This window comes from Euleptes europaea, chromosome 12 (genome assembly GCF_029931775.1).
Source record: "Euleptes europaea isolate rEulEur1 chromosome 12, rEulEur1.hap1, whole genome shotgun sequence".
In the NCBI taxonomy this organism is placed as follows: Eukaryota; Metazoa; Chordata; class Lepidosauria; order Squamata; family Sphaerodactylidae; genus Euleptes; species Euleptes europaea.
This window is the reverse complement of record NC_079323.1, coordinates 2,955,259-2,981,220: the sequence shown is the minus strand read 5'-3', so window position 1 is coordinate 2,981,220 and position 25,962 is coordinate 2,955,259. Positions and strand designations below refer to the sequence as shown.

The following is a 25,962-nucleotide window of genomic DNA, read 5'->3' as shown; positions in this document are numbered from 1 at the left end:
TATTATGATGAATCCAAGCAAGATGAGCGACCAGAGATGGTTGAAGATATTCTTTCGCCCCAGGGGAGGTTCCCCCATGTCTTCCTCCTGTGCCACCATTAGATATTTCCAGCTTGGCTTACAACCAGCCAGTAGGGTTGCTAACTGCCGGGTGGGACCTGGAGAGCTTCTGGAATTGCAACTGATCTCCAGACTACAGAGATTAGTCCCCATGGAGAAAATGGCAGCTTTGGAGGGTGGACTAAATGGCATATTATACCAGGGTTGCCAGCTCTGGGTTGGGAAATACCTGGAGATTTTAGGGGTGGAGCTTGAGGAGGGTGGGGTTTGGGGAAGGGATGGACCTCACCAGGGTATAATGCCATAGAGGCCAGCTTCCAAAGCGACTGTTTTCTCCAGGCGAACTGATCTCTGTCGCCTGGAGATCAGCTGAAATAGCGGGAGATCTCCAGCCACCAACTGGAGGTTGGCAACCCTACATTATACCCTGCTGAGGTCCCTTCCATCCACAAACCCCACCCTCCCTAGGCTCCACCCACACCTGTTGCAGTGGAGAAGGTAGGAGGGTGTAGTCAGTTCCTGGAGACCATCACAGAGTTTAGTGGTCATTCTGGAATCGCTTGAAGCATTCAAACAAAAGCCAGCCTGTGTATTTAGAATGCTGACGTTATGGTCCGAGCTCCTTACCAAAGAAAAGGGGATTGAGCAAAGAAGGCAGGACATCAAGGGTCATATTGGAACTCTTGAAATAATAAATAAATAAGGTATAGCAGCAGATATCGGAGCACATCAGTCAATAATTAAATGAAGAGCTGGAAAACAAGTCACCATAACACAACTCGCTCTTATTTTGTGCTTTGTATTGGTTTACAGCAGAGTTACTGGTTCCCTTTGCTGCTTTCAAAAGCCCTTTTCTCTCTTCTCTCAAACACGTAGTTTTGAACCAGAGAGCTGGACTCAATCAGACACAACTATAGCTTCAATAATAAATGTGGATAACATCTGCCTGTTGTAGGTTTTCCATTTATTATGGACAGAACTCAGTCTGATGCTAGGTTGTCCCTTTCGCCCTCTAGGATACCAACGTAAGCTGCTATCAAATCCAGTGCCCTTTGCTTCCGTGCCCAAACCCCATCATGGAACCTCAGCAGTGCTGTGGCAGATGCCCAGGTAAGCCAATTTTAAAGCACACGAGGGTCTTGTATCCTTAGGCTTGCCAACCTCCAGGTAGTAGCCAGAGATCTCCTGCTATTAAAACTGATCTCCAGCCGATAGAGATAAGTTCCCCTGGAGAAAATGGCCACTTTGGCCACTGGACTCTATGGCATTGAAGTCCCTCCCTTCCCCAAACCCCGCCCTCCTCAGGCTCCCCCCCAAAAACCTCCCGCTGGTGGCAAAGAGGGATCTGGCAACCCTACGTATCCTCCCCAAACAACAGGTGGGACCTGCAGATCTCCTGAAATTACAATTGATCTCCAGACTACAGCAATCCCCTAGAGAAAATGGCGGTTTTGGAGGATGGACTCTATGGCGTCATACTTCACTGAGATCTTTTATCTTCCAAAACCTAGGGTTGCCAACCTCCAGGTATTAGCTGGAGATCTCCTGCTCTTACAACTGATCTCCAGCAAATAGAGATCAGTTCACTCTATGACACTGAAGTCCCTCCCCTCCCCAAACCCCACCCTCCTCAGGCTCCACCCCCAAAACATTCCGCCAGTGGCGAAGAGAGACCTGGCAACCCTACCCAAACCCCACAGTCCCCAGGTTCCACCTGCAAAATCTCCAAGAATTTCTAAAACTGGAGCTGGCAACGCTAGCATCTGACCTTTTCACTGGGATCTTTCTCCCAGCCCAGTTCTAACTGAAGCAACAGAGCTCAAAGAGGGAAGGTTCAGCTTCCCACGCCCATGTGTTTCTGTTTCGCATTAAAATAAGGCTCTCACCCTATGCACAAACAGGAATGAAGAAGGACACAACCAAAGGTCACTGCCCCCATTCTGTCAAGTTTTGCCCTTAGTCAGAACCTTCAATTTCAGGCTTGCAAGGCCTACGTTCTACCCTTGTGCCACGGTTTTCATGTGCAATTTGCAGTGTGGGAGGGTAACAGTTTAGAAAGGTTTCTAATCATAGACTAGAGTCATAGAATCATGGAGTGGGAAGGGACCACCAGGGTCATCTAGGCCAACCCCCTGCATCATGCAGGAAATTCACAGCTACCTCCTCCCCCCCCCCCCACTCCCAGTGACCCTACTTCATGCCCAGAAGATGTGGGAAAACCCTCCAGGATCCCTGGCCAATCTGGCCTGGAGGAAAATTGCTTCCTGACCCCAAAGTGGCAATAGTCACTTCCCTGGACATGTAAGAAAGGGCCACAGGAGCCAAACACTGACGCAACCCTTCCTGCCCTCCCTCTCGTGATCTGTCTAAGTTCACAGAATCAGCCTTGCTGACAGATGGCCATCTAATCAGCTCCTTGCCTTTCTTTCTTTTTTCTGTTTTCCCCTCCACTTCCTTTGCAGAGTTTTACAGTCAGCCTGGACTCGAGGAGCCTGTCGATTCCTCCTGTGAATACAATGGGGCAACGTACCAAAACGGCGACATGTTTACCGCCAGCGAGCTCTTCCCTTCCAAGCAGTCCAACCAATGCACGCAGTGCAGCTGCTCGGTAGGCGGCTGGGGGGCACAATCAGTTGCTACGACTGCCAGCTGTGGGTTATTCACACGAGGCTGCCTTATGCTGAACCAGACCCTTGGTCCTTCAAGATCAGTGTTGTTTGCTCAGACTGGCAGCAGCTCTGCAGGGTTTGAGGCTGAGGTTTTCCCCATCATCTACCGCCTGGTCCTTTTAAGCTGGAGATGCCAGGGATTAAACCGCTCCTTCCCTGGAGGTTTTTAAGAAGAGGTTAGATTCTCCTAAAGGCTTTGCGGTCAACACCTTTGGGTGATGGCAGGCCACCTTTGGGTGATGGCACATCTCTAGATGGCCATCTGTCAGCAATGCTGATTCTGTTACCTTAGTCAGAGCATGAGAGGGAGGGCACCTTGGCCATCTTCTGGGCATGGAGTAGGGGTCATTGGGGGTGAGGCAGTTGTGAATTTCCTGCATTGTACAGGGGGTTGGACTAGATGACTCTGGTGGTCCCTTCCAACTCTATGGTTCTATGATCTTCTGCATTCAAAGCAAAAGCTCTTCCACTGAGCCACAACCCCACAGCGTGGTTGGGAAATTCCTTTAGGGTTTGGGGGTGGACTCTGAAGAGGGCAAGGTTTGAGGAGGGGAGGGACCTCAGCAGGGCATATTACCATAAGGCCCTGCTGAATCAAACCACGGTCGATCAAGTCCAGCAGTCTGTTCACACAGTGACCAACCAGGTGCCTCTAGGGAGCCCACAAACAGGACGACTGCAGCAGCACCATCCTGCCTGTGTTCCACAGCACCTCATATAATAGGCGTGCTCCTCTGATCCTGGAGAGAATACGTGTGCATCATGACTAGTAGTCATTTTAACTAGTAGCCATGAATATCCCTCTCCTCCTTGAACAAATCATCCATTTTCTCCAGGGGAACTGATCTCTATAGTCTGGAGATCAGTTTTAATTCCAGGAGCTCTCCAGGTCGAAACCTATCAGGAAAGGCACAAGAGCATTGTAGGCAACCAGAAATGTTTAAAAGGAGTGGTTGAAATCTGAGCCAGCCAAAAAGTAGCTGTAGCTTCCTCACTGTGATGGTGTGCCAAGGCGTAGTGAGGGAGGCAGGAGGCATGCCCTGCCCTTCCTCAAGGGCATCGCTTGGCAGACGAAGACAGTTTGCTTGAGCTAGGATTGCCAACCTCCAGGTGAGGTCTCAGGCAGAGGACTTTTCCCATCAGCTACTGCCTGGTCCTTTCGACTGGAGATGCTGGAGATTGAATTTGTAACTCTGCATGCCAAGCAAAAGCTCTACCACTGAGCCACAGCCCCCTCCCCAGAGACATTTCAGTGGTGTGTGTGGCCCATTTAGTCCCCTCCCCTGAGACCAGGAAGATCTTGAGAAAGGGGCTCTGTCTACTTGCTTCTGATGCTCTGAATAATATCTGGGGTCTTCTGGTGTTTCTCAGGAAGGCCAGATCTACTGTGGTTTGGTGACCTGTCCAGAACTATTCTGTGCCTCACCTCAGAACATCCCAGATTCCTGCTGTCCAGTTTGCAGAGGTAAGATGTCGAATTTGTTTCTCATATGATATGAATAGACCTCATTGTGGTAAGTAGGGTTGCCAGCTCCAGGTTAAGAAATTCTTGGAGATTTGGGGGTAGAGTCTAAGGAGGGTGGGGTTTGGGGAGAGGAGGAATCTCTGTGAGGTATAATGCCACCCTCCAAAGCAGCTATTTTCTCCAGGGTTTTCAAGGCAAGAGACGTTCAGAGGTTTTAATTGCAGTAATTTATTTCATTAATGATGTTTAGAAGTGTGTCCCATTATGGAACCACAGGCTGTGGTAGGGTTGCCAGGTCCCTCTTTGCCACCGGTGGGAGGTTTTTGGGGCGGAGCCTGAGGAGGGTGGGGTTAGGGGAGGGGAGGGACTTCAATGCCATAGAGTCCAATTGCCAAAGTGGACATTTTCTCCAGGGTCTATCGGCTGGAGATCTCCAGCTAGTACCTGGGTTGGCAGCCTTAGGCTGTGGCCGGGTGGGCTAGACTCCTATAGACTGAAAGGGAACGAAACATAGGAGGAGAAGAAAAGAGATGTAGGAGAAAGTAGAGCAGGGGTTGTAAGAAGGCAGAAGAATAAAACCTTGTGTTAAGAATCCTGCTGTGGGTTGTCTCCTTCACTGCATCCAGATACATTAAGGGGGCCCACCACTCAAATAATATCTAGTTGAAATGCAGCCTTTATATCACAAATGTATTGATGAAGAATCCCATTTACACCCTGCCAAAGATCTGATTTCTGATAGTTGATGGGGACTACTTGCTGCAGTCTTTTGACAGCTTAAACACCTGAACAGATGAATCGGGCACAGTGGTTTTCAATGAACTTCTTAGAGGACATGACATGAATGCCCAGGGTGAGACAAGCTTCAAGTCCTTATAGACCAGCAATATTTTCAGTGTATAAGCTGCTGAGAGTCAATGCCCCCTTCATCAGATACGAGTAGGAATGGATATCATCGAGTCCTTATATCCCAGTCAGAAGGTAGGAGAGGTGTTGCAAAGAAAGGAGTCTGGACACAAAGGTACAAGGCAAAATGTAATCAGCATGACAGGAGCAGAGGAGAAATGCTTGGGTGGGTGTGTAAAGTGACATCAAGTTGCAGGCAACTTACGGCAATCCCAGCAAGAGGCTTTTAAGACAAGTGAGGAGCAGAGGCGGTTTGCCATTGCCTGCCTCTGCAGAGTCCATAAGAAGAAGAGGAGTTGGTTTTTATATGCTGACTTTCTCTACCACTTAAGGGAGAATCAAACCGGCTTACAATCGCCTTGCCTTCCCCTCCCCACAACAGTCACCCTGTGAGGTGGGTGGGGCTGAGAGTGTGTGACTAGCCCAATGTCACCCAGCTGGCTTCATGTGTAGGAGTGGGGAAACAAATCCAGTTCATAAGAACATAAGAAAGGCCATGCTGGATCAGACCAAGGTCCATCAAGTTCACACAGTGGCCAACCAGGTGCCTCTAGGAAACCCACAAACAAGATGACTGCAGCAGCATTATCCTGCCTATGTTCCAAAGCACCTGATATAATAGGCATGCTCCTCTGATCCTGGAGAGAATAGGTATGCATCATGACTAGTACCTATTTTTACTAGTAGCCATGAGTACACCTCTCCTCCATGAACAGGTCCACTCCTCTCTTAAAGCCTTCCAAATTGGCAGCCATCACCACATCCTGGAGCAGGGAGTTCCACAATTTAACTATGCGTTGTGTGAAGAAGTACTTCCTTTAATCTTACTTTGCATCCTGACTCTCTTCTTTGCAACACCCCTTCCCACCTTCTAACTGGGATATAAGAGCAGAGCGATCTCTATTCCTCCTTACATCTGACGAAGGGAGCTTTGACCCTCAAAAGCTCATTCCCTGGAAACCTGGTTGGTCTCTAAAGTGCTACTGGACTCGAATCCTGCTCTTCTACTGCAGACCAACACAGCTACCCACCCGAAGCTATCTTCAGGTTAAGACAGTTCCCACCTAATGCCTGCCATTCCTTTTCTTTTTGTAGATAATTCCTACGACAGTTTGACAGAAGAGGAACCCCTGCAGCTGAATGTAGGTGTCTTACGTGAAACGTCCACTCTAAGAATCACAGCTATTATTTTTGTTTTAAATTAATGAAAAATGCTTGGTTTCTGAGCTTCAGCACCTGCCCCTAGTCCGCAATCTCATTTGTAATATTCCGATAGTTCAGTGAGCATACAAAGCTGCCTTATATGCAAGTGGAAGTGATATCATAGCTTCAGGTGACCCTCAAGCATTTTGCCCTAAACTCTGTGGTTAAACCATAGAGTTAACACTATGGTTAGACCATAGAGTTTTGTGGTTAAACCATAGAGTTAATACTATGGTTAAACCATAGAGTTTTGGGCAAATGCTAGAGCGTGCCTCTGGCATAGTGATGTCTCTTCCGGGTTGTGCAGGAAGTAACATTATTCCGCCAGGGACACTGATTGTTTCCCCCCCCCCCTGAAAAAAAATTAAGTTCTGGTTCCCCCTGCCACCAGCAGGAGGCTTTTAGGGTGGAACCTGAGGAGGGCAGGATTTGGGGAGGGGAGGGACTTCAAAACCATAGAATCATGCTTACTTGTATATTTGTATATAACCAATCACTTAGTTGCTAAGCTTTCATGTTGTACACTTGTTTTGTTCTTTCCATCTTCATTACTCATTATAGACGTGTTTTTTGCAACTTGTTTATGTGCATTTGAGTACCTGGAGGTTGGCAACCCTATAAGGAAATCTGGGTGCCAGGCCCAGGACCCAGTGGCTGGCAAGGGTAGCAGGAGTATGTTATGAATGAAAATTGGCTATCAAATTAGCTGGGGAGGAGGGTGGGGCTTGCCTGCCCATTTGTTGACCCCCATCTAAATGGTAGCAGATCTGCAGAGCTGACTGGTCTCTTCTTGTTTTACTTCCAGGGCCACTCACGGGAGCAGTGCGCAGGGGAGACAAGAAGCGAAGCAGCTGATATGCCAACCGGTGCTTCACTGGAATTCGCCCCTAACAGCGGCAAGCAGAGAGGGGGTGGCACAACGGTCAAAATCATTTTGAAAGAGAGGCACAAGAGAGGTAATGGCATTTCAGATTAGGCACCTGCTGGTCTGGCTCTTGTCATGCTTGCCGGTTATGAGTCGGGAGCAGATTGTTCATGTTTGGATATGTCTGTTTGCACAATTATGCTGCATTCCCACGTTACAGTGTTGTTTTTTGAAGCCCCCGCCCAACTTATCTGCCCCTGCCTCCAATTTTAAAAGACAGTTAAAAGGGGGAGGGAAATCAGTTTGATATTTTTGTATTGAGACTTACTACTAGGGTCTCTTTGGGCCTTCTGTACCTGCCCATGAACCCAGCTAAATTTGTAATCGTTGATTGCGATCCCCTCTTGACTGTGCAGGTGCAAAATGCAGATAATAGTTGATATTGGGTCTTTAAAAGATGCATCTAACTACACAAGTGTAAAGAAGGAATAACCTGCAAGCAATTCCCTGCTTTATAATACAAGTTGTTCACTTTAATGACCCAGCCATGGCTCAGGGAATATATGTTTGTTTGATAAATCAAGAAAAGTTAGTTCTCTGACTGTAGAAGCAGCCACAAGTTGCCAAGACCTGTCCCTATGGAACAAACGCTACCACACAGGCACAAAGCTGCACAATACAATTTTGTGTATAGGTTTTACCTTATTGTTGGGGGGCTTATGATTCTTAAAGTTTATGTTGTTTTGTTAACAGCCTCGAGTCAGAGGAGATAAGGTGGGGTACAGGTTGAGTATCCCTTATCTGGACTGCTTGGGATATTTCAGATCTTTCCGTATATTGGAATATTTTGGAATTTTTGCATATGCATAATGAGATATTTTGGGAATAGGACCCAAATTCCTTTGTTTTATATACACTTTATACACATGCCCTAAATGTAATTTTCAACATTATTTTTAATAACCCCAAAGTGGCAACTGGCAAAACCCTGGGTTTCCGGTTTCCATTTTCTCCTAAGACTAGGGTTGCTAGCTTTGGGTTGGGAAATACCTGGAGATTTTGGAGGTGGAACCTGAGGAGGGCGGGGTTTGGAAAGGGGAGGGACTTCAATGCCATAGTGTCCAATTGCCAAAGTGGCTCCACATCTTGTTGCTGTGATTTACTGATGCACTTTGCACAATTATTCATACGGACTGAATAAGAACTGAGCATTTTGGCTTATATTTTGCACTGTAAAGCCTTATCCTAAGAGTTGGGGTCTGACTCAGACCAATTGTGATATACATTTCTTTGCTCTAGAGTTGCATGTTTCCAATATATATCTTTAATAGCAAGAGTTGCTTTTGTTTGATTCCTTTAATTTGGAAATAATAGTCTTGTGCTGTATTTTGAATTCCACACCACCTGGAGGTTGGCAACCCTACCTAAGACCCTCTTCTCTTCCTCCAGCTTGTGCGTACAATGGGAAGACCTACTCCCACGGGGAAGTCTGGCACCCAACTTTCCGCTACTTTGTGCCCCTGCCTTGCATTCTGTGCACCTGCCAGGACGGGATCCAGGACTGCCAAAAAGTCGTGTGCCCCCGCGAGTACCCTTGCGACGAGCCTCAGCACGTAGAAGGGAAATGCTGCAAAGTCTGCCCAGGTGAAGTAGCTCCTTCTTCTTCCATCTGAGTGGTTTGCGTCACGGCTGCGGGGTGGCACAGCTGCCTTAGAGGGCAGAGCAGAGGCCGAGCGGGTAACAATCAGGCACAGAGACCTTCTCCTGCTCATACCCCAGAAGATGGGTTGAAACACATCAGCGATTTGTACAGCCGATTTCTGTCTATAGAAAGTGTTATATCGTGGGGAGTTGTTGATTTGTTGATGTTATTGTATTGTACAGTTATTTTAACATGCTCCCTTAAGGAAAAAGCCTTTACTTTAATTCCACTTTTCACTTATATTGTTTGCCAGCTGTGGCCGGTTATGCTATAGCAGGGCCTAGACCAGGCCTTGCCTATGTTGTAATAAAAGTGCTGTTCTGTTTTGGTTCTGGGTGCTGTGGAATTATTAGAGAAAGAAATGTTTATACTGTTGAAAGTGAATGCATGTGTGATGTCTAGGGTTGTCAGGTCCCTCTTTGCCACCGGCGGGAGGTTTTTGGGGAGGAGCCTGAGGAGGGCAGGGTTTGGGAAGGGACTTCAATACCATAGAGTCCAATTGCCAAAGCGGCCATTTTCTCCAGGTGAACTGATCTCTATTGGCTGGACATCAGTTGTAATAGCAGGAGATCTCCAGCTAGTACCTGGAGGTTGGCAACCCTAGTGATGTCTGTTTGCACCAAGCACGGCTGTACTCCAGAAGAAGCAAGTAGAACTAGTAAGGTGGACAAGTCGAGATGCTCTGTATCCTTCCTGTCTTCTGCTGCTGTTTGTTTACCCAGATTGCTATTCTCAGGGACTTTCTTCCAACTGCCGCCTCCTCCTCCTCTTCTTCTTCTGTCTTTTTACCCTCCTGCATCCTTCTTGAGAGTCAGATGTGATGTCAGCATCTATCTCGAAAGCTAGATAGTGGGCCTCTTCTGCCTTTTCTATCACAACGTGGATTTCTCTAACAATCAAGAACATCCATTTCTCAGACTGGGTTATTGATTCAAATCAGAGGAGTGTAAAACTGGAAACAATTGATATTAAAGAAGGAATACTTAGCTATCTACGGATGAAGAAGTCATTAAGAACAATTCAGACGCAAGATGGAAGGCATATTTTGAGAGATGGTTTGTTAAGAATATGGTTTCAATGCAGAGGTTGAATAAGTCCGCCAGTCTCACCATTGACATCTCCAGTTGATGTTTACTGTGGCAACAGTACAAGGAAGAAAACTGATTATATAACGTATGAGACTATGAGGGACAATCAAGGGAAAACAAAGCCTTGGCAAACAATCAAAGATGAAGGAAAGACTATTCTGTGGTTATTATATCTTCCAATGGTATCAAAATTGAGAGAACAAAAATGCAAAGAAGGTGGCCAATTAAGAAAGAAGATTATTTTTGAACAACTAATCACTGGAGACTCAAGACTTTTATTAGGAACAATTCATAAAATGTTATTGCAATATGATACTGAAACAGAGCCCGTAAATGATTGCATGATAAAATTAGTGCAAAATTTTGGAGGAAGCATACGTATGAGTCAGTGGGGAAATCTCTGGACTAAAGAAATTAAATTTACAGAATGACGAATATTATAAAATGTTCTTCAGATGGTGTCACCTAAAGATATAGCAAAACCTAACAAAGGCTATAGTGGGAAGTGTTGGAAATGTCAGAACACAGATGCAATGTTTTATCATATGTTGTGGACATGTAAGAAAGCAAGAAAATATTGGACAGTGATACATGATGAAATGCAAAAGATATTAAAACTTAAGTTTGTGATGGATCCGAGAAGTATGTTACTAAATATCTTACCAAGTAATTTTTTTTTTAAAAAAATTGTGAATTATTCAAGTATATGGTGACGGCGGCAAGAGTAACGTACACAGCAAAATGGAAGGCAGAGAAATACCCAGATTTGAACGAATGGATGAATAAGTTAACTGAATATTCAACTCTGGCAAAACTAACCTCCTTTATACATAATAGACCAATTTCAGAATGTCACGAAAAATGGAATGTCTTCTTTAAACACATAGCTGAAAATTAAGACTAAAATTAAATCAAAACAGAATAAGAAAGATTTAGGTAATATATGTTTTACAGCAAATGTGAGTTATTAGATATGAAGAGATATTGAGAAGACACAGTAATGTAACTCAAAAAGAAGTAAACTACTAAAATGTAAGTTAAATTGTATGAATATGATTGGTTATGTTTTATGTGTCTATGTTTTGTTTGTGTATTGAAATAAAACTTTAAAACTTTTTTAAAAAGAGAACATCCTGTTAATTCTGAAAGCAACAAGCCTCGTGTAGGCTTTATTCTAAAAGTGGCCTTCCGCCTTTTCACTGTGCAAAATTAATTTACATGAATGTAAATGGAACACATGAAGCTGCCTTATACTGAATCAGAACCTTGGTCCATCAAAGTCAGTATTCTCTACTCAGACCGGTAGCGGCTCTCCAGGGTCTCAGGCAGGGGTCTTTCACATCACCTACCTGCCTAGTCCCTTTAATGGGAGATGCCAGGGATTGAACCTGGGACCTTCTGCATGCCAAGTAGACGCTCTACCACTGAGCCACAACTCTGCATCAAGAAGCTTCTTACATTTAACAGTTTTCCATAATGAAACTCAAGAGGGCAAAAGCAGATGCAATCCCGGGATTGCAGTCTCTACATTATATCCAACTGAACTTCCTCCCTTTCCCAAACCCCACCCTCCTCAGGCTCCACCCCCAAAATCTCCAGGTATTTCCCAACCTGGAGCTGGCAACCCTACATTATACCCAACTGAAGTCCCTCCCCTCCCCAAACCCCGCCCTCCTCAGGCTTCGCCCCAAACACCTCCCACCAGTGGCAAAGAGGGACCTGGCAACCCTATCGGCATGCCACATTCTCCCTGCATCTGTCCACTTTGCCCCCATTTACTATGTGGAGAGGGTGGTTTGTTTCATGGGGTTCTTGCAAGAGTTCAGGAACTAACATACTTGGCCTTCACAGGTTGCCTTAGCCAGTAGGATTAAAGAGCTGGACGGGCAAGCGAAGGCAAGGACAGTAATGGCAAAGAGAAAGAAAGCAGGGTCTGGGGAAATGAAAATGTGCTGAATAACGCTGAACCAGGTGGACGTTTACCAAGACGAATGTTTGTCCTGTGTTTTGTTTGGTTGTATCGGAGCAAAAGCAGGAGTAGAAAAATATTTGATGTAACCAAATTTGGAAGTTTATGCTAAGCATCTTCTACTGAAGCCGGGGTGGTCTCCAGTCTGCCAACATGAAACTGAAAGAAGTTATAGTGCCGAGTTCTAAAATATATTCTGTTGATCTATTATTCCCTAGTGAGAAAAGCACAGGGAACAATAATGCTCCTAGAAGGAAAACAACACTGTGTTCTGGGTAGGCCTAGTTCTGGGGTTAATATGCTGATGTGCAAATAGGGTTGCCAGCTGCACTTTAGGAAATACCTGGAGACTTTGGGGGTGGAGCTTGAGGAGGGTGGGGTTTAGAGAAGGGAGGGACTTCAATGCCATAGAGTCCAATGGCCGAAGCAGCCATTTTCTGCATGGGAACTGATCTCCGTTGCCTGGAGATCAGTTGTAATAGTGGGCGGTCTCCAGCCACCACTTGGACATTGGCACCTTTATGTGCAAACATTAATTCCAGATCACACCACAAGAAAAACAGAACATCGATAGCTTTGTGCCCAATGGGAGTGCTAAAAACCGCCTCTAGAACTCTGGCAGGTTAAGAATAAGCATGATGAGGCCAAAACCAGGAATTATATGTAAGAGAGAGTTGAAATGACATCCTGGGGTGTGAATGTGAGGAAGCAGGGAGGGGTGGGCAGGACTTCTCTCCTGTACTGGAACTTGGGCTGTGGAATTTTCACACTGTCTCCTTATTCCATTGGATAAAAAATACACAGCACATAAGAGCGAGGGGCACCAGCTCCAGGTTGGGAAATACCTGGAAATTTTGAGGGTGGAGCCTGAGGAGGGTGAGGTTTGGGGAGGGGAGGGACTTCAACGGGGTATAATGCCATAGAGTCCACCTTCCAAAGCGGCCCTTTTCTCCAGGGAAACTGAACTCTGTCGCCTGGAGATCAGCTGTAATCCCAGGAGATCTCCAGCCACCACCTGGAGGTTAGCAAACTGGAGAAATAGGCACAAGTACCAAATGCTAAGCTGAGGAAATAAATAGTACTAGGCTCTTGCATTGCAAACAAACTTCTGTTAATAATACAAAACTGTGCAATAAGTGAAAGTGCAGAATATTACAAACGGTGCGCTCACTCTTGAGATAATTCTTGACCTTGACTGATCATAACAACTTTGTGATAAATTTTGTGGAACATTGAGCAGCCTTTTGGAGCTGTATTGTATGTGTATGTGTTGTTGTTCCATTTGTAACATTCTGCACTTTCACTTATTGCACAGTTTTGTATTATTAATAGAAGTTTGTTTGCATTGCAAGAGCCTAGTACTATTTATTTCCTCACCACCTGGAGGTTGGCAACACTAACCAGACTGGTGACCCATCTACCTCAGCCCTCCTCAGACTCCACCCCTAAAATCTCCAGGTATTTCCCAACCTGGAGCTGGCTACCCTAGCGCCATTGGACTCGAATCTAGCTGTTTAATTGTTGTTTCACATACATATGAAGACGATACACAGGAAGCTGCATTATTCAGTTAGACCCTTGGTCTAGCATGGTCAATACTGCCTGCTCTGACTGGCGAGGTCTCTGGCCGAGGTAGGATTGCCAGGTCCCTCTTTGCCACCGGTGGGAGGTTTTTGGGGCAGAGCCTGAGGAGGGCGGGGTTTGGGGAGGGGAGGGACTTCAATACCATAGTGTCCAATTGCCAAAGCGGCCATTTTCTCCAGGTGAACTGATCTCTACCGGCTGGAGATCAGTTGTAATAGCAGGAGATCTCCAGCTAGTGCCTGGAGGTTGGCAACCCTAGGCCAAGGTATTGTGTATCAGCTACTATCTGATCCTTTGAACTAAAGATGCCGGGAATAGACATGGATGACTTTGATAGACCAGTGGTCTTGACTCAGTAAAAGGCAGCACCTGTATTTATTTATTTGCTTCATTTATATCCTGCCTTTTCCCCAGTGGTGACCCAAAGCAGCTTACACAGTTGCCCTTTCCCCCATTTTAACCTCACAACAAGCCTGTGAGGTAGGCTAGGCTGAGAGTGACTGGCCCAAGGTCACCCAGCGAGCTTCCATTTTTCTGTAAAAAAAACCCAAGATTTTTACCCCCAGCTTTCTGCCCTCATAGGACTACCAAGGTGGCTAACAAATTAAAACATACAAATTAAAATATCATTTTAAAAGCCATTAAAACCAACATTTTTCCTACCTAAATGCAGAATTTTACATTTAACTCTGTTGAAATTCATTTTGTTAGTTTTATCTTAGTTTTCCAGCCTGTCAAGACCATCCTACATCTTGACTCTGTCTTCTCCGGTATTTGCTACCCCTTCCAATTTAGTATCATCGGCAGATTTAATAATCATCCCCTCTATTCCTTCATCCAAATCATTTATAAAGATGCTGAACAACACAGGGACCAGGACAGATCCCTGAGGCACTCCACTTGTCACTCCTCTCCAAAAGGATGACGAACCATTAACAAGCACTCTTTGGGTGTGATCTGTCAACCAGTTACAGATCCACCTAATAGGATCCAAAGCACATTTTACCAACTTGTCAAAAAGAAGATGAAAAGAAGAGTTGTTTTTTTATATGCTGACTTTCTCTACCACTTAAGAGAGAATCAAACCGGCTTACAATCACCTTCCCTTCCCCTCCCCACAACAGACACCCTGATGCAGGTGGGAATATCATATGGAATCTTATCAAAAGCCTTACTGAAGTCAAGATAAACTATGTCCACAGCACTCCCCTAATCCAAACCTGGTCTCCCAGATCCTAGTCCAACTTTCTAACCACTGTACCATGCAGGCTATCACTGGTATATCAGAGAGAAAGGTTCTGTATACTGCTCGCCCAGATGTGCTAGATGAATGATTGAGGGGCTGCACATGGTGTCTCTTCCTGAGCGATCCCCTATGCTGATTTCAGCACCTTTCCCTTCCTGTGTTCCTGAGAAGTCACCACCACTGACCATGGGGTCTATGTACTTTCAGGCGACGAGATGATACCCACCACGGCGGTCAACACCAATAAATGCAGAGTGTCCATCTACATGTTCATTGCTTCCAGTGCTGAGAAAGAAAACTTGAGGAAAATCGCCATAGAGAAGGATTCCTCAGACTATGTGGAAATCTATATCTGGAAGCTCGTGAAAGGTATGTGCCTCTTGCGCATGTTCTGCGGTGCTCCGATGGGTCGCGTTGGTTTGTTTTTTAGTAGCATTTCCTTGTAGCCAGGAACATACAAAACATGCTCAGGGCAGTGTCTAAACATGTGCAGAGCTCCATCATGCAAGAAACACAAAGGAGACAGATCCTTTGAGTAAGACATTACTCCATCAGAGGTCTGTGGTCTAGCTTGCAGGTGTCAGCGGTGGGATCTGCATATGACCCTTGACTGTGGCTTATATAGGTTCCCTACTTGGAGCAGCTGAGAGTCAGGTCATTTATGCACGGGAGTTTTACCTGAGGTTTGTTGCTCGCTGGACCCACACTTTCCTGTTGGGAGTCTATGCACTAGCAGTCACCGAGCTCAAATCAAGTTCCCGCCCCTTTAAATGCTGCTTTGTAATTGACTTACTTTGTAGTGCTTACTGTGAGAGAAAATTCCCCCCCAACCCAATTTCTGCATAAAAAAGCATTTTAAGAACAAAAAAACAAAAAACAAAGCAATCTGAAAGGGGAGGGAGAAATCCAAGTCTCAGTTTTTAAAAGCCTTTCTTCTGCTCAGAAAGTGCTCCCAGGAAGCATTTGAATCCCCGCCTCTTTACATACTGCTTTGTAATTGGCTGTGAGAGAAACCATGCTTGGGTGTCCCGTGCTTTGCCTTATGCACGGGGATTTCACTCGGGCTGAACTCAGGGGAGAGGGAAGAATCGGGTTAACAGAGGAACAGGAAGTCCTGGGATTTGTGAGGGCTGGCAGCAAGGTCATCTCTAATGGATGGAAAACTCATGCATAATTCCAAGGAATAACCGAGACAGACTGGGGGCAAACTTGAGTCAAAGTACCCATGCATAAACGACCTTAGTCATCAATTCTTTGGAAGGAAAGTGACAGCCAACCCACACATGCCTGGGAGAGAGCTGAGCCCCCACAGTATATCAGCATGGTCCTCATTACGTTGACTCAACTTGTTGTTTGTGGGGGGGATTCAGCCAAAGAAATGGCCTCGCTTATGGTTTTACCATAGTTTTGTCCATTCTCTAGACTTTGCAAAGCCAATGCAGCTGAAGAACTGTTAATGGTTTAGGTGTTTTGTTTACTTGTTTCTGAGGGCAGCAATGTTGGTGTTCAATAGAACAGCTAGATTCGAATCCAGTGGCACCTTAGAGATGCCTTAGAAAAAATAAGGTTTTCAGGGTATAAACTTTTGAGAGTCAAAGCTCTCGGAGCCTGACGAAGGGAGTTTTGACTTTCGAAAGCTCATACCCCCAAAATCTTGTTGGTCTCTGAGTTGCCACTGTCTCTAATCTATCTGTTTAATTTTGGTTTCTAACTGTTTTTATGATAATTTTTTTAAGCCTGTTTTAATGGTTTTGATTGTTCGCTGCCTTGGGGACCCTATGTTGAGTGGAAAGGTGGCATAAAAAACATTCTAAACAAATAATCGAATAAGAAGAAAAATGAAATGACAGAAAAGAGCCCCTAAATAACAAGTTTCAGCGGGTAGCCCTGTTGAGCTGCAGTAGGACAGCTAGATTCGAGTCCAATAACACCTTAAGGACCAATACGGTTTTTGGGGTATGAGTTTTCGAGAGTCAAAGCTTATAGAATCACAGGCCATTTATGCTTGGTAATTAGCAGCGCGTTCCAGGCTGAAGTGCCCTGCATATTTTTTTGAGTTTTTCACCCTGAACCGTCATTCAGGAAGTGACTGGAAAGCGGGTGCATACCTGCTTCGCATTTCTTAAGAGCCCTTTTAAGGCAACCTTTTGTGTTCCTCTGCCCCCGCCTCAAAGAATCCCCTCAAGAAAGCATGCAACCGGGTGATTGCTAATGGCTATGCAAACAAAGGAACGAAGGAGCAGGCAAGTTGGGAGGGGTGGAATTTCTCCTCTTGCATCGGGACAGTGAATAGGCATTTTAAAGGTCACATTTAAAAAAACAGCTTTGAGCGAGCATCAAAATTGACACTGTATAAATGGCTATAGAGTTGGAAGGGACCACCAGGGACATCTAGTCCAGCTTAGTATCTGAAGAAGGGAGCTTTGACTCTCAAAAGCTCATATCCCCCAAAATCTTGTTCGTCTCTAAAGTTCTACTGGACTCAAACCTAGTTGTCCTAAGTCATAAGGGGCTGTCAGTTCTTGTTGAGCCAAAGGGCCTGGTAAATTCAGCCAACAGCAGCCTACCAGCCTAGTCCAAGTTTTGGCTCACCGAGACGAGTCTAACAGTGACAAAGGGGATCCTGGGATTGCAGTCCACCTGCAGTGCCTTTTAAACGTGATCTGCTCAAACCCTTCTGGCAATCTGTGTGTGTTCGTTTTCAGGTGTATTTCATTTGGTTCAGATCCAGAAGGTCAACAAGCTGGAGTTCAGGCAAGAAGTCCAGAACTTCCGGATGCTTTCCCAGACAAATGAAGGTACAGATAATACCACTGAAATGATCTGAGAACGGATCTGGTCACTTTGAGGTTGTTGCTGACATCAAGGCCAGGCATTTGGTCACCCCAAGCAAGGCACACCTGTTCACAGTATTGCCAGCTTTCAGGTCTGACCTGGAGTTCTCCCCAAATTACAACTGATTTCCAGACTACAGAGAACAGTTCCCCTGGAGAAAATGGCTGTCTTTGGAGGTAGGGTTGCCAGGTTATTTTAGCAAAAACAACAACAATGCTAAAATAGTTAACAGAAATAAAGGGGGGGGGGAACAGCCAGCTCAGTTCCTGAGATCTTTACACTCGCTGCTGAAACTGACCAGAGGATGCTAGGGTTGCCACCGGCGGGAGGTTTTTGGGGCGGAGCCTGAGGAGGGCAGGGTTTGGGGAGGGGGGACTTTAATGCTATAGAGTCCAATGACCAAAGCGGCCATTTTCTCCAGAGGAACTGATCTCTATCGGCTGGAGATCAGTTTTAATAGCAGGAGATCGCCAGCTAGTGCCTGGAGGTTGGCAACCCTATTTGGAGGGAAGACTCTATGACATCACAGCCCTGCAGAGCTCCTTCCCCTCCCCAAACTCCACCTCCCCAAGCTCCACCCTCCCAAGGTTGCCAGGTCCTCTCTGGCCACCAGCAGGGGATGGGGGGGTAGGGTTGCCATATCCAGGATGGGAAACTCCTGGAGATTTGGGGATGGAGCCTGGGGAGGACAGGGATCTCAGTGGGGTACAATGCCGTAGAGCCGTGTTGGCGAACCTATGGCACGGGTGCCACTTCCGGCACGCGTAGCCCTTTCTGCCGGCACGCACGGTTCCTCCAAGCCACTGGTCTTTCCGGCTCTGCCCCACCCCGGATGGGGGAGGCTGTAGCCCAGGGGTGGGGAACCTCCGACATGATTGGCGGTGGCCCCCGGACTCTCCCACAGAAGCTGCCACCATTGCCACCGCTGGAGCGTCCGCGGCCAGCCAGGCGGGTGGGAGAGCGGGGAACAGAAGCCGAGCACTCACACTTGGCATGGCCGGCGGCTTCTCCGGCGCCCTCTGGGCCTGTGCGGGCGGAGGGGCATGGCTGGTCGGTGGGTGCGAAGGAGGCGCCCTCTGCCCCACCCTGCTCGCCTCTCACAAGCCTGCTGCCGCGCCCCACCGAGTGGCAAATCCAAGGCAAAACCTCCCATGCATAAATGGCCTCTTTCTTTTTCTGTCTCCCTCTGTCCTTTTCTTTCTCTCCCTTGCTCCATTTCTTTCTCCCTTTCTCTCTCTTTTTCTTTCTTTCTCTCCCTCCCTTCCTTCCCTTTCCCCCTCCCTTCCCTTCTTTCCTTCCTTCCTTCCTTCTTTCCCTCCAGCGGCTTCTCCGGCACCCTCTGGGTCTGTGCGGGCGGAGGGGCGTGCAGTCCTATTCCACCTTTGAAGTGCCCACAAGCTATCCTCCAAACACCTTTCCATTTGTCTTGATATGTAGAGAGAAAACACTAAGGAACTAGTTGCCAATCTCCAGGTACTAGCTGGAGATCTGCTATTACAGGTGATCTCCAACCAATAGAGATCAGTTCCCCTGGAAAAAATTGCCACTTTGGCAATTGGACTCTATGGCACTGAAGTCCTTCCCCAAACCCCGCCCTCCTCAGGCGCCACCCCAAAAACCTCCCACTCATGGCGAAGAGGAACTTGGCAACCCTAGCCTCTCCCTCTGGGCCCCCTCTGGGGGTGGTATTCAGGTTAAATTGCCGCATTGGCACTCGGTGATAAATAAGTGGGTTTTTGGTTGCAGTTTGGGCACTCGGTCTCTAAAAGGTTCGCCATCACTGCCGTAGAGTCCACCCTCCAAAGCATCCACTTTCCAGGGGAACTGATCTCTGTAGTCTGGAGATGAGCTGTAATTCCAGGAGAAATGGGCCCTGGCAAGTTTAAAGGTAAAAGGTAAAGGTCCCCTGTGCAAGCACCGGGTCATTCCTGACCCATGGGGTGATGTCACATCCCGACGTTTCCTAGGAAGACTTTGTTTATGGGGTGGTTTGCCAGTGCCTTCCCCAGTCATCTTCCCTTTACCCCCAGCAAGCTGGGTACTCATTTCACTGACCTCGGAAGGATGGAAGGATGAGTCAATCTTGAGCCGGCTACCTGCAACCAACTTCCGTTGGGATCAAACTCAGGTCGTGAGCAGAGCTTTTGACTGCAGTACTGCAGCTTACCACTCTGTGCCATGGGGCTCTTCCTGGCAAGTTTAGCAAAGAGAAAATGCACAGCCCCAGAATGTATTCCGCGCTCTTCTTTATGGTCCCTTTTCTCCACACCTTATAGCATACTTCTGGCAGAAATCGGAATGTTGCTCACATCACATGTAAAGGGGCCAAAAGGAGTCTGCAAGTCTGTCTATTCAAGTCTGTCTCGGCAACCCATCTGGTGCTTTGGGAAAGGGATTATACAATTTAGGAACCGGAGGGGGGCAATCCACTCCCCCTCTCCCCACATATTAAAAATTGCTACCGCAACATTCCGGATAGCATGCAAATAGGGCTTCATCAGAAGCCTTGAGAGCAAAGAATGCAGAGAGCAAAGAACAGAACTTCCCCCGGGGGGTTGCTTATATTTAGGGATGTTTCCAACCTTCTTATTCAGATTTCCCACCCAGATGTTGGAAGTTTTGAATATGTTCTTTCTGAAGTGCAGCTGATGTCTTATGAATTCCTCCCAAGGTCTTTTTTTGGTTTCTGGATTTTGTAAAGAGCATGTTGAGTTTGGCACTGTGTTCTGTTTCGAAACACCTTTGCCTCCCTCTACGCTTCTGATAGAGAGCCAGAGTGGTTTATTGGTTAAGGTGTCAGACTAGGACCTGGGAAACACAGGTTCCAATCCCCACTCATGACATGGAAGCTTGCTGGGTGACCTTGGGCCAGTCCCACACTCTCAGCCCTGACCCTGGCTGGTATTTGCATGGGAGACCTCCAAGGAATACCAGGGGCGTGACACGGTTGATCTCTATGTTGCTATTGGACTCGGATCTATTCCCCCCCCCCCGAGTGAGAGGTAAAATGCCTTCTTATACCTATTTCTTGACAACCCCTCATTTCTTGCTAGACTGAATGCTAACCCTTCTATGGTTATGCAAGGTAGATGTATAAACGTACCATAATTGGAAAGGACCTGCCCGTGTTCTTCTGTCTCTATTGATTCTCTAGCACACATGCTCCTGGAAGGTCGTTTTTATGAGGGTCTAAGATCAAGATATATTATTCCTATTCCAACAGATCGGACTGAGAGCCAGTGTGGTGTAATAGTTAAGTGCAGTGGTTTGGAGTGGTGGACTCTAATCTGGTGAACCGGTTTGATTCCCAACTCCTACACATGAGCAGTGAACCGGGTTGGTTTCCCCACTCCTACACATGAAACCAGCTGGGTGACCTTGGGCTAGTCACAGCTCTCTCAGCCCCACTTACTGCACAGGGTGTCTGTTGTGGGGAGGGGAAGGGAAGGTGATTGCAAGCCAGTTTGATTCTTTCTTAAGTGGTAGAGAAAGTCGGCATATAAAAAACCCTCCTCCTTCTTCTAGAAACTCTGTGTCTGAGCTAATATCCTATTTATAAAGTGAAAGCGATCCTAAGGTTACATTGGCAATGGCAAAATTTATCTCAGTCCTTATATCCCTTGAACAATAGATTTAGAATTATGCTGCTCAAGATTTATTAATCAAGGAGCTTCTAAGGGAGAAAGGAAAGTCTGTAAATAGTGCTTTTGTCTTTCTAGGGTATGGATTCCAGGGGAATCATGACTAACACATCTTCTTCCATCTCCCTTCTTCTTCTAGCTTATTGGAACGCGTTTCTGGTGCAGGGGCCGGAAGTGAAGCTCTCAGAGGGTCCTGACAAAGAAATGAGGAACTTATAAGAAGAGGGGAAAAGAGAGAAAGAGACAGTGTGAGACAGTGTATATTATATTAATATATATGACCGAGTTGCTTTATTCAGTCGCCGCTCATAGCAGTGAAAGGACACACAATCCACAGACAGCTTTGGGAAAACACCCCCAAACCACCCACACCCCTGAGAATAACCTGGCCGCTTGGTGCCCCAGTTCTAATTCTCCCAGATGGTTAGGGTTGACAGAGGGAGAAAAAAAATTCTATCTACTCTCTCTGTCCCCTTCATAATTATATAAACATCTATCATTAGGGTTGCCAACCTCCAAGTAGTGGCTGGAGATCCCCCACTATTACAACTGATCTCCAGGTGACAGAGATAAGTTCCCTTGGAGAAAATGGCCGCTTTGGAAGGTGGACTCTATGGCATTATATTGAAGTCCCTCCCCTCTCCAAACCCCGTCCTCCACAGGCTCCACCCTCAAAATCTCCAGGTATTTTCCAACATGGAGCTGGCAACTCCAGGGCAAACAGAATGCTGGACTAGATGGGCCTTTGGTAGGGTTGCCGGCTCCTCGTTGGGAAACACCTGGAGATTTGGGGGTAAAGCCTGGGGAGGATGGGATTTGGGGAGGGGAGGAACATCTGCAGGGTACAATGCCATAGAGTCCACCCTCCGAAGTAGGCATTTTCTACAGGCGAATTGAACTTTGTCACTTGGAGATCAGTTATAATCCCAGGAGATCTCCAGCTACCACCTGGTGGTAGCAACAGAATTAGAATCAGAGAGACTAAAAGAAGCGGTGAAGATTCTCCTGTAAATAGCAAGATAAAAAAGCAACAGACTTCTGATGAAGCTGATGCAAAACAAGGATAAAATCGCGAAACCTTGTTCATAGAATCATGGAGTTGGAAGGGACCACCAGGGTCATCTAGTCCAACCCCCTGCACAATGCAGGAAATTCCAAACTACCTCCCCCCCACACCCCCAGTGACCCTTACTCCATGCCCAGAAGATGGCCAAGGTGCCCTCCCTCTCATGCTCTGCCTAAGGTCATAGAACCAGCATTGCTGACAGATGGCCATCTAGCCTCTGCTTGAAAACCTCCAGGGAAGGAGAGCCCACCACCTCCCTGCCCCAGGATGTGGTGATGGCTGCCAGCTTGGAGGGCTTTAAGAGGGGAGTGGACATATTCATGGAGGAGAGGGGTATTCATGGTTATTAGTTAGACTGGATACTGGTCATGCTGCATACCTATTCTCTCTAGTATCAGAGGAGCATGCCTATTATTTTGGGTGCGGTGGAACCCAGGCAGGATGGTGCTGCTGCAGTCGTCTTGTTTGTGGCTTCCTAAAGGCACCTGGTTGGCCACTGTGTGAACAGACTGCTGGACTTGATGGGCCTGGGTCTGATCCAGCATGGGGCCTTTCTGATGATCTTATGTTCTTATGAGGAAGCCTGTTCCACTGAGAAACCGCTCTAGCTGTTAGGAAATTCTTCCTAATGTCTAGACGGAAACTCTTTGGATTTGTTGTATAGTTTGTATTGTTTGGACATATGTATTTTGAATATTATAAGTCTATATGAGGATTTGTATAGTGTGCATTATTTGGACATAAGTATTTTGAATATTATAAGTCTGTGTGGAATTATAAACCGCCTTTTTGAAATTATATAATTTGTCCCATTCAGTTGCATAGTGGTCTTTTTTTCTGTATACGTACCATCTGGAGGTTGGCAACCCTAGCCTTTGGTCTAATCCAGCATAGCTCTTTTTATGTCCTCTCCATATCCTCTGTACCAGGACTCACACGAGGGGATGAGTCTCCTAAACAGGGAAATCAAAACCACTTTTTTACAAAAGGAAGATCGGTAGCCCGTCGCACCTGCATTCACACCCACAGGCTACAGAGATTCACGCGCTGATATAATGATTTATCCCTGGTTTAATCAAGGTTGTTGTTTGGAGATGCAGATCTCTATCCAACAGATTGGATCCAACTCATTGCTGAAGCCAGTTTTTTTTAATGTGTTAATTAATCACATCTTGATCCCATCCGTTTTCCAAGCTGCTCCAGGCAGTGTATATAAGGCAGGGAACACGTCCCACTTAATCTCCGCAACAACTCTGGGAAGTAGGTTAGGCAGTTTGTTCTCGGATCATTTCAAGGATAACATAATCCAGGAATGTTTTCAGGGTTACCGCTGGAGGGGTCCGAAAAGGAAAATTTCCCCATATCACATGTCACTGAATAGATTTTCTGCCCTAAATAGATTTTTGGCCTAGTTTCAAAATATTTGCTGTATGTTTATGCTGTAGGGTTGCCAACCTCAAGGAACTAGCTGATATCTCCTGCTATTACAACTGATCTCTCCAGCTGATAAAGATCAGTTCCCCTGAAGAAAATGGTCGCTTTGGCAATTGGATTCTATGGCATTGAGTCCCTCCCCTCTCCAAACCCCACCCTACTCAGGCTCCACCCCAAAACTTCCCACTGGTGGCGAAGAAGGACCTGGCAACCCTATAATGCTGTACAAAGTGGTGGTTCTTACCTTTAAGGCCTTAAGTGGCTTTGGGGTAGGGTTGCCAGGTCCCTCTTCGCCACTGGTGGGAGGTTTTTGGGGCAGAGCCTGAGGAGAGCGGGGTTTGGGGAGGGGAGGGACTTCAATGCCATAGAGTCCAATTGCCAAAGTGGCCATTTTCTCCAGGTGAACTGATCTCTATCGGCTGGAGATCAGTTGTAATAGCAGATCTCCAGCTACTACCTGGAGGTTGGCAACCCTACTTTGGGGCCAGGACTGCTTCCTCCCCTGCTATCGAGCCTGCCTGTTAAATCCTTTTTTTAAAGGGCTGTCCTCCATGCCCCACCTGCCAAATTTAGCTCGCTAGGTCTTCCACGGCCACCCCGCAACCTCTGCTGCTGCTTCCTAGACTGTCAGTGAAGAAAATGAAGGGGGGAAATGTTGTTGCGTTGATGGCATGATGCCATTTCCAGGGCAACCCTGGAAAATGATGTCACGCAGCTCTGGAATTCAGCAGGAACTCTATTGTTTTACCACAGAGTTTCCGCTGAATCCAAGAGTGGCATGATGTTACTTGCAGGTTCACCCCGGAAATGTCGCCACACCATTGACATTATAGTACCCTCATGTTCCTGCCCTCAAGTTTCCTGCTGGATGCCAGCCCCCAGCTGGCATCCCTATGCCAAGGTGAGACAGGTGACGACCAGAGACAGGGCCTTTTCAGGGATGGTGCCTCATCTTTGGAATGCATTTCCCCTTGAGGCAGATTACCCAGGCCCTGATCTGACACAGCGCTCCAATTTGAGAAAGAAAAATCAAATGCATAATTATAGGATGGGGAAGACTTGTCTCAGCAGTAGTGTGTGCGAAAAGGATCTTGGGGTCTTAGTAGACCAAACACTGAACATGAGTCAGTCGTGTGATGCGGTAGATAAAAAGGCAAATGCGATCTTGGGCTGTATCAACAGAAGTATAGTGTCCAGATCATGCGAAGTGATGGTATTGCTCTACTCTGCTCTAGTTAGACCTCACCTCAAGTACTGTGTTCAGTTTTGGGCACCGCAATTTAAGAAAGATATAGACAAGCTGGAACGGGTCCAGAGGAGGGCAACAAAGATGGTGAGGGGTCTGGAGACCAAGTCCTATGAGGAATGGTTGACAGAGTTGGGTATGTTTAGCCTGAAGAGGAGAGGACTGAGAGGGGATATGATAACCATCTTCAAGTACGGTACTTGAAGGGCTGTCATACGGAGGATGGTGCCGAGTTGTTTTCTGTTGCCCCAGAAGGTCGGACCAGAACCAATGGGTTGAAATTAAATCAAAAGAGTTTCCATCTAGACATTAGGAAGAACTTTCTGACAGTTACAGCGGTTCCTCAGTGAAACAGGCTTCCTCGAGAGGTGGTAAGTGCTCCTTCCCTGGAGGTTTTGAAGCAGAGGCTAGATGGCCATCTGTCAGCAATGCTGATTCTATGACCTTAGGCAGATGATGAGAGGGAGGGCACCTTGGCCATCTTCTGGGCATGGAGTAGGGGTCACTGGGGGTGTGTGAGGGAGGTAGTTGTGAATTTCCTGTGTTGTGCAAGGGGTTGGACTAGATGACCCTGGTGGTTACTTCCAATTCTATGATTCTGTGAAACAGAGAGAGAGCAGAGATGTAACAGTATCAAACTGAAAAATAAAGCTGGAATAATTTTGCATGCTCTGACTCAAGTAGCAAATGAATTTAAGAAGTTTCTTAAAATTATATACAGCAGAAAGTTCTAAGGTAGAACTAATTAAGAAATTCTCAGATTCCATACCCATTCTGAAGACCTCTGCAGAACAAAGAGATCTATTGAATGCTCCCAATATCTAGAATAGAAACAAGGGAGACAATTAAGGACATGAAAAGTGGTAAAACTCCCGGGCCAGACAGACGCACTAATGAGCTTTATAAGATCTACTTGGAAGAATTGGTATCATAATTAGAAAAATTATATGCAAAAGGTATCAAAGGCTGCCACAAACTCTTGT

General features: G+C 46.5%; 1 protein-coding gene across 1 annotated transcript in view; it reads left to right on the top strand.

The window, feature by feature from the left end:
• CHRDL2 (chordin like 2) overlaps positions 1-21,452 on the top strand; it is a 30,007-nt gene extending 8,555 nt beyond the window's left edge. The window contains exons 3-11 of the mRNA XM_056858656.1: positions 1,077-1,170; positions 2,523-2,668; positions 4,101-4,194; positions 6,196-6,242; positions 7,109-7,259; positions 8,618-8,812; positions 14,965-15,126; positions 17,463-17,555; positions 21,373-21,452. Coding sequence (XP_056714634.1) covers positions 1,077-1,170; positions 2,523-2,668; positions 4,101-4,194; positions 6,196-6,242; positions 7,109-7,259; positions 8,618-8,812; positions 14,965-15,126; positions 17,463-17,555; positions 21,373-21,452 — 1,062 coding nt within the window. The remainder of the gene's footprint in view (positions 1-1,076; positions 1,171-2,522; positions 2,669-4,100; positions 4,195-6,195; positions 6,243-7,108; positions 7,260-8,617; positions 8,813-14,964; positions 15,127-17,462; positions 17,556-21,372) is intronic.
• The last annotated feature ends 4,510 nt before the right edge of the window (positions 21,453-25,962 follow it).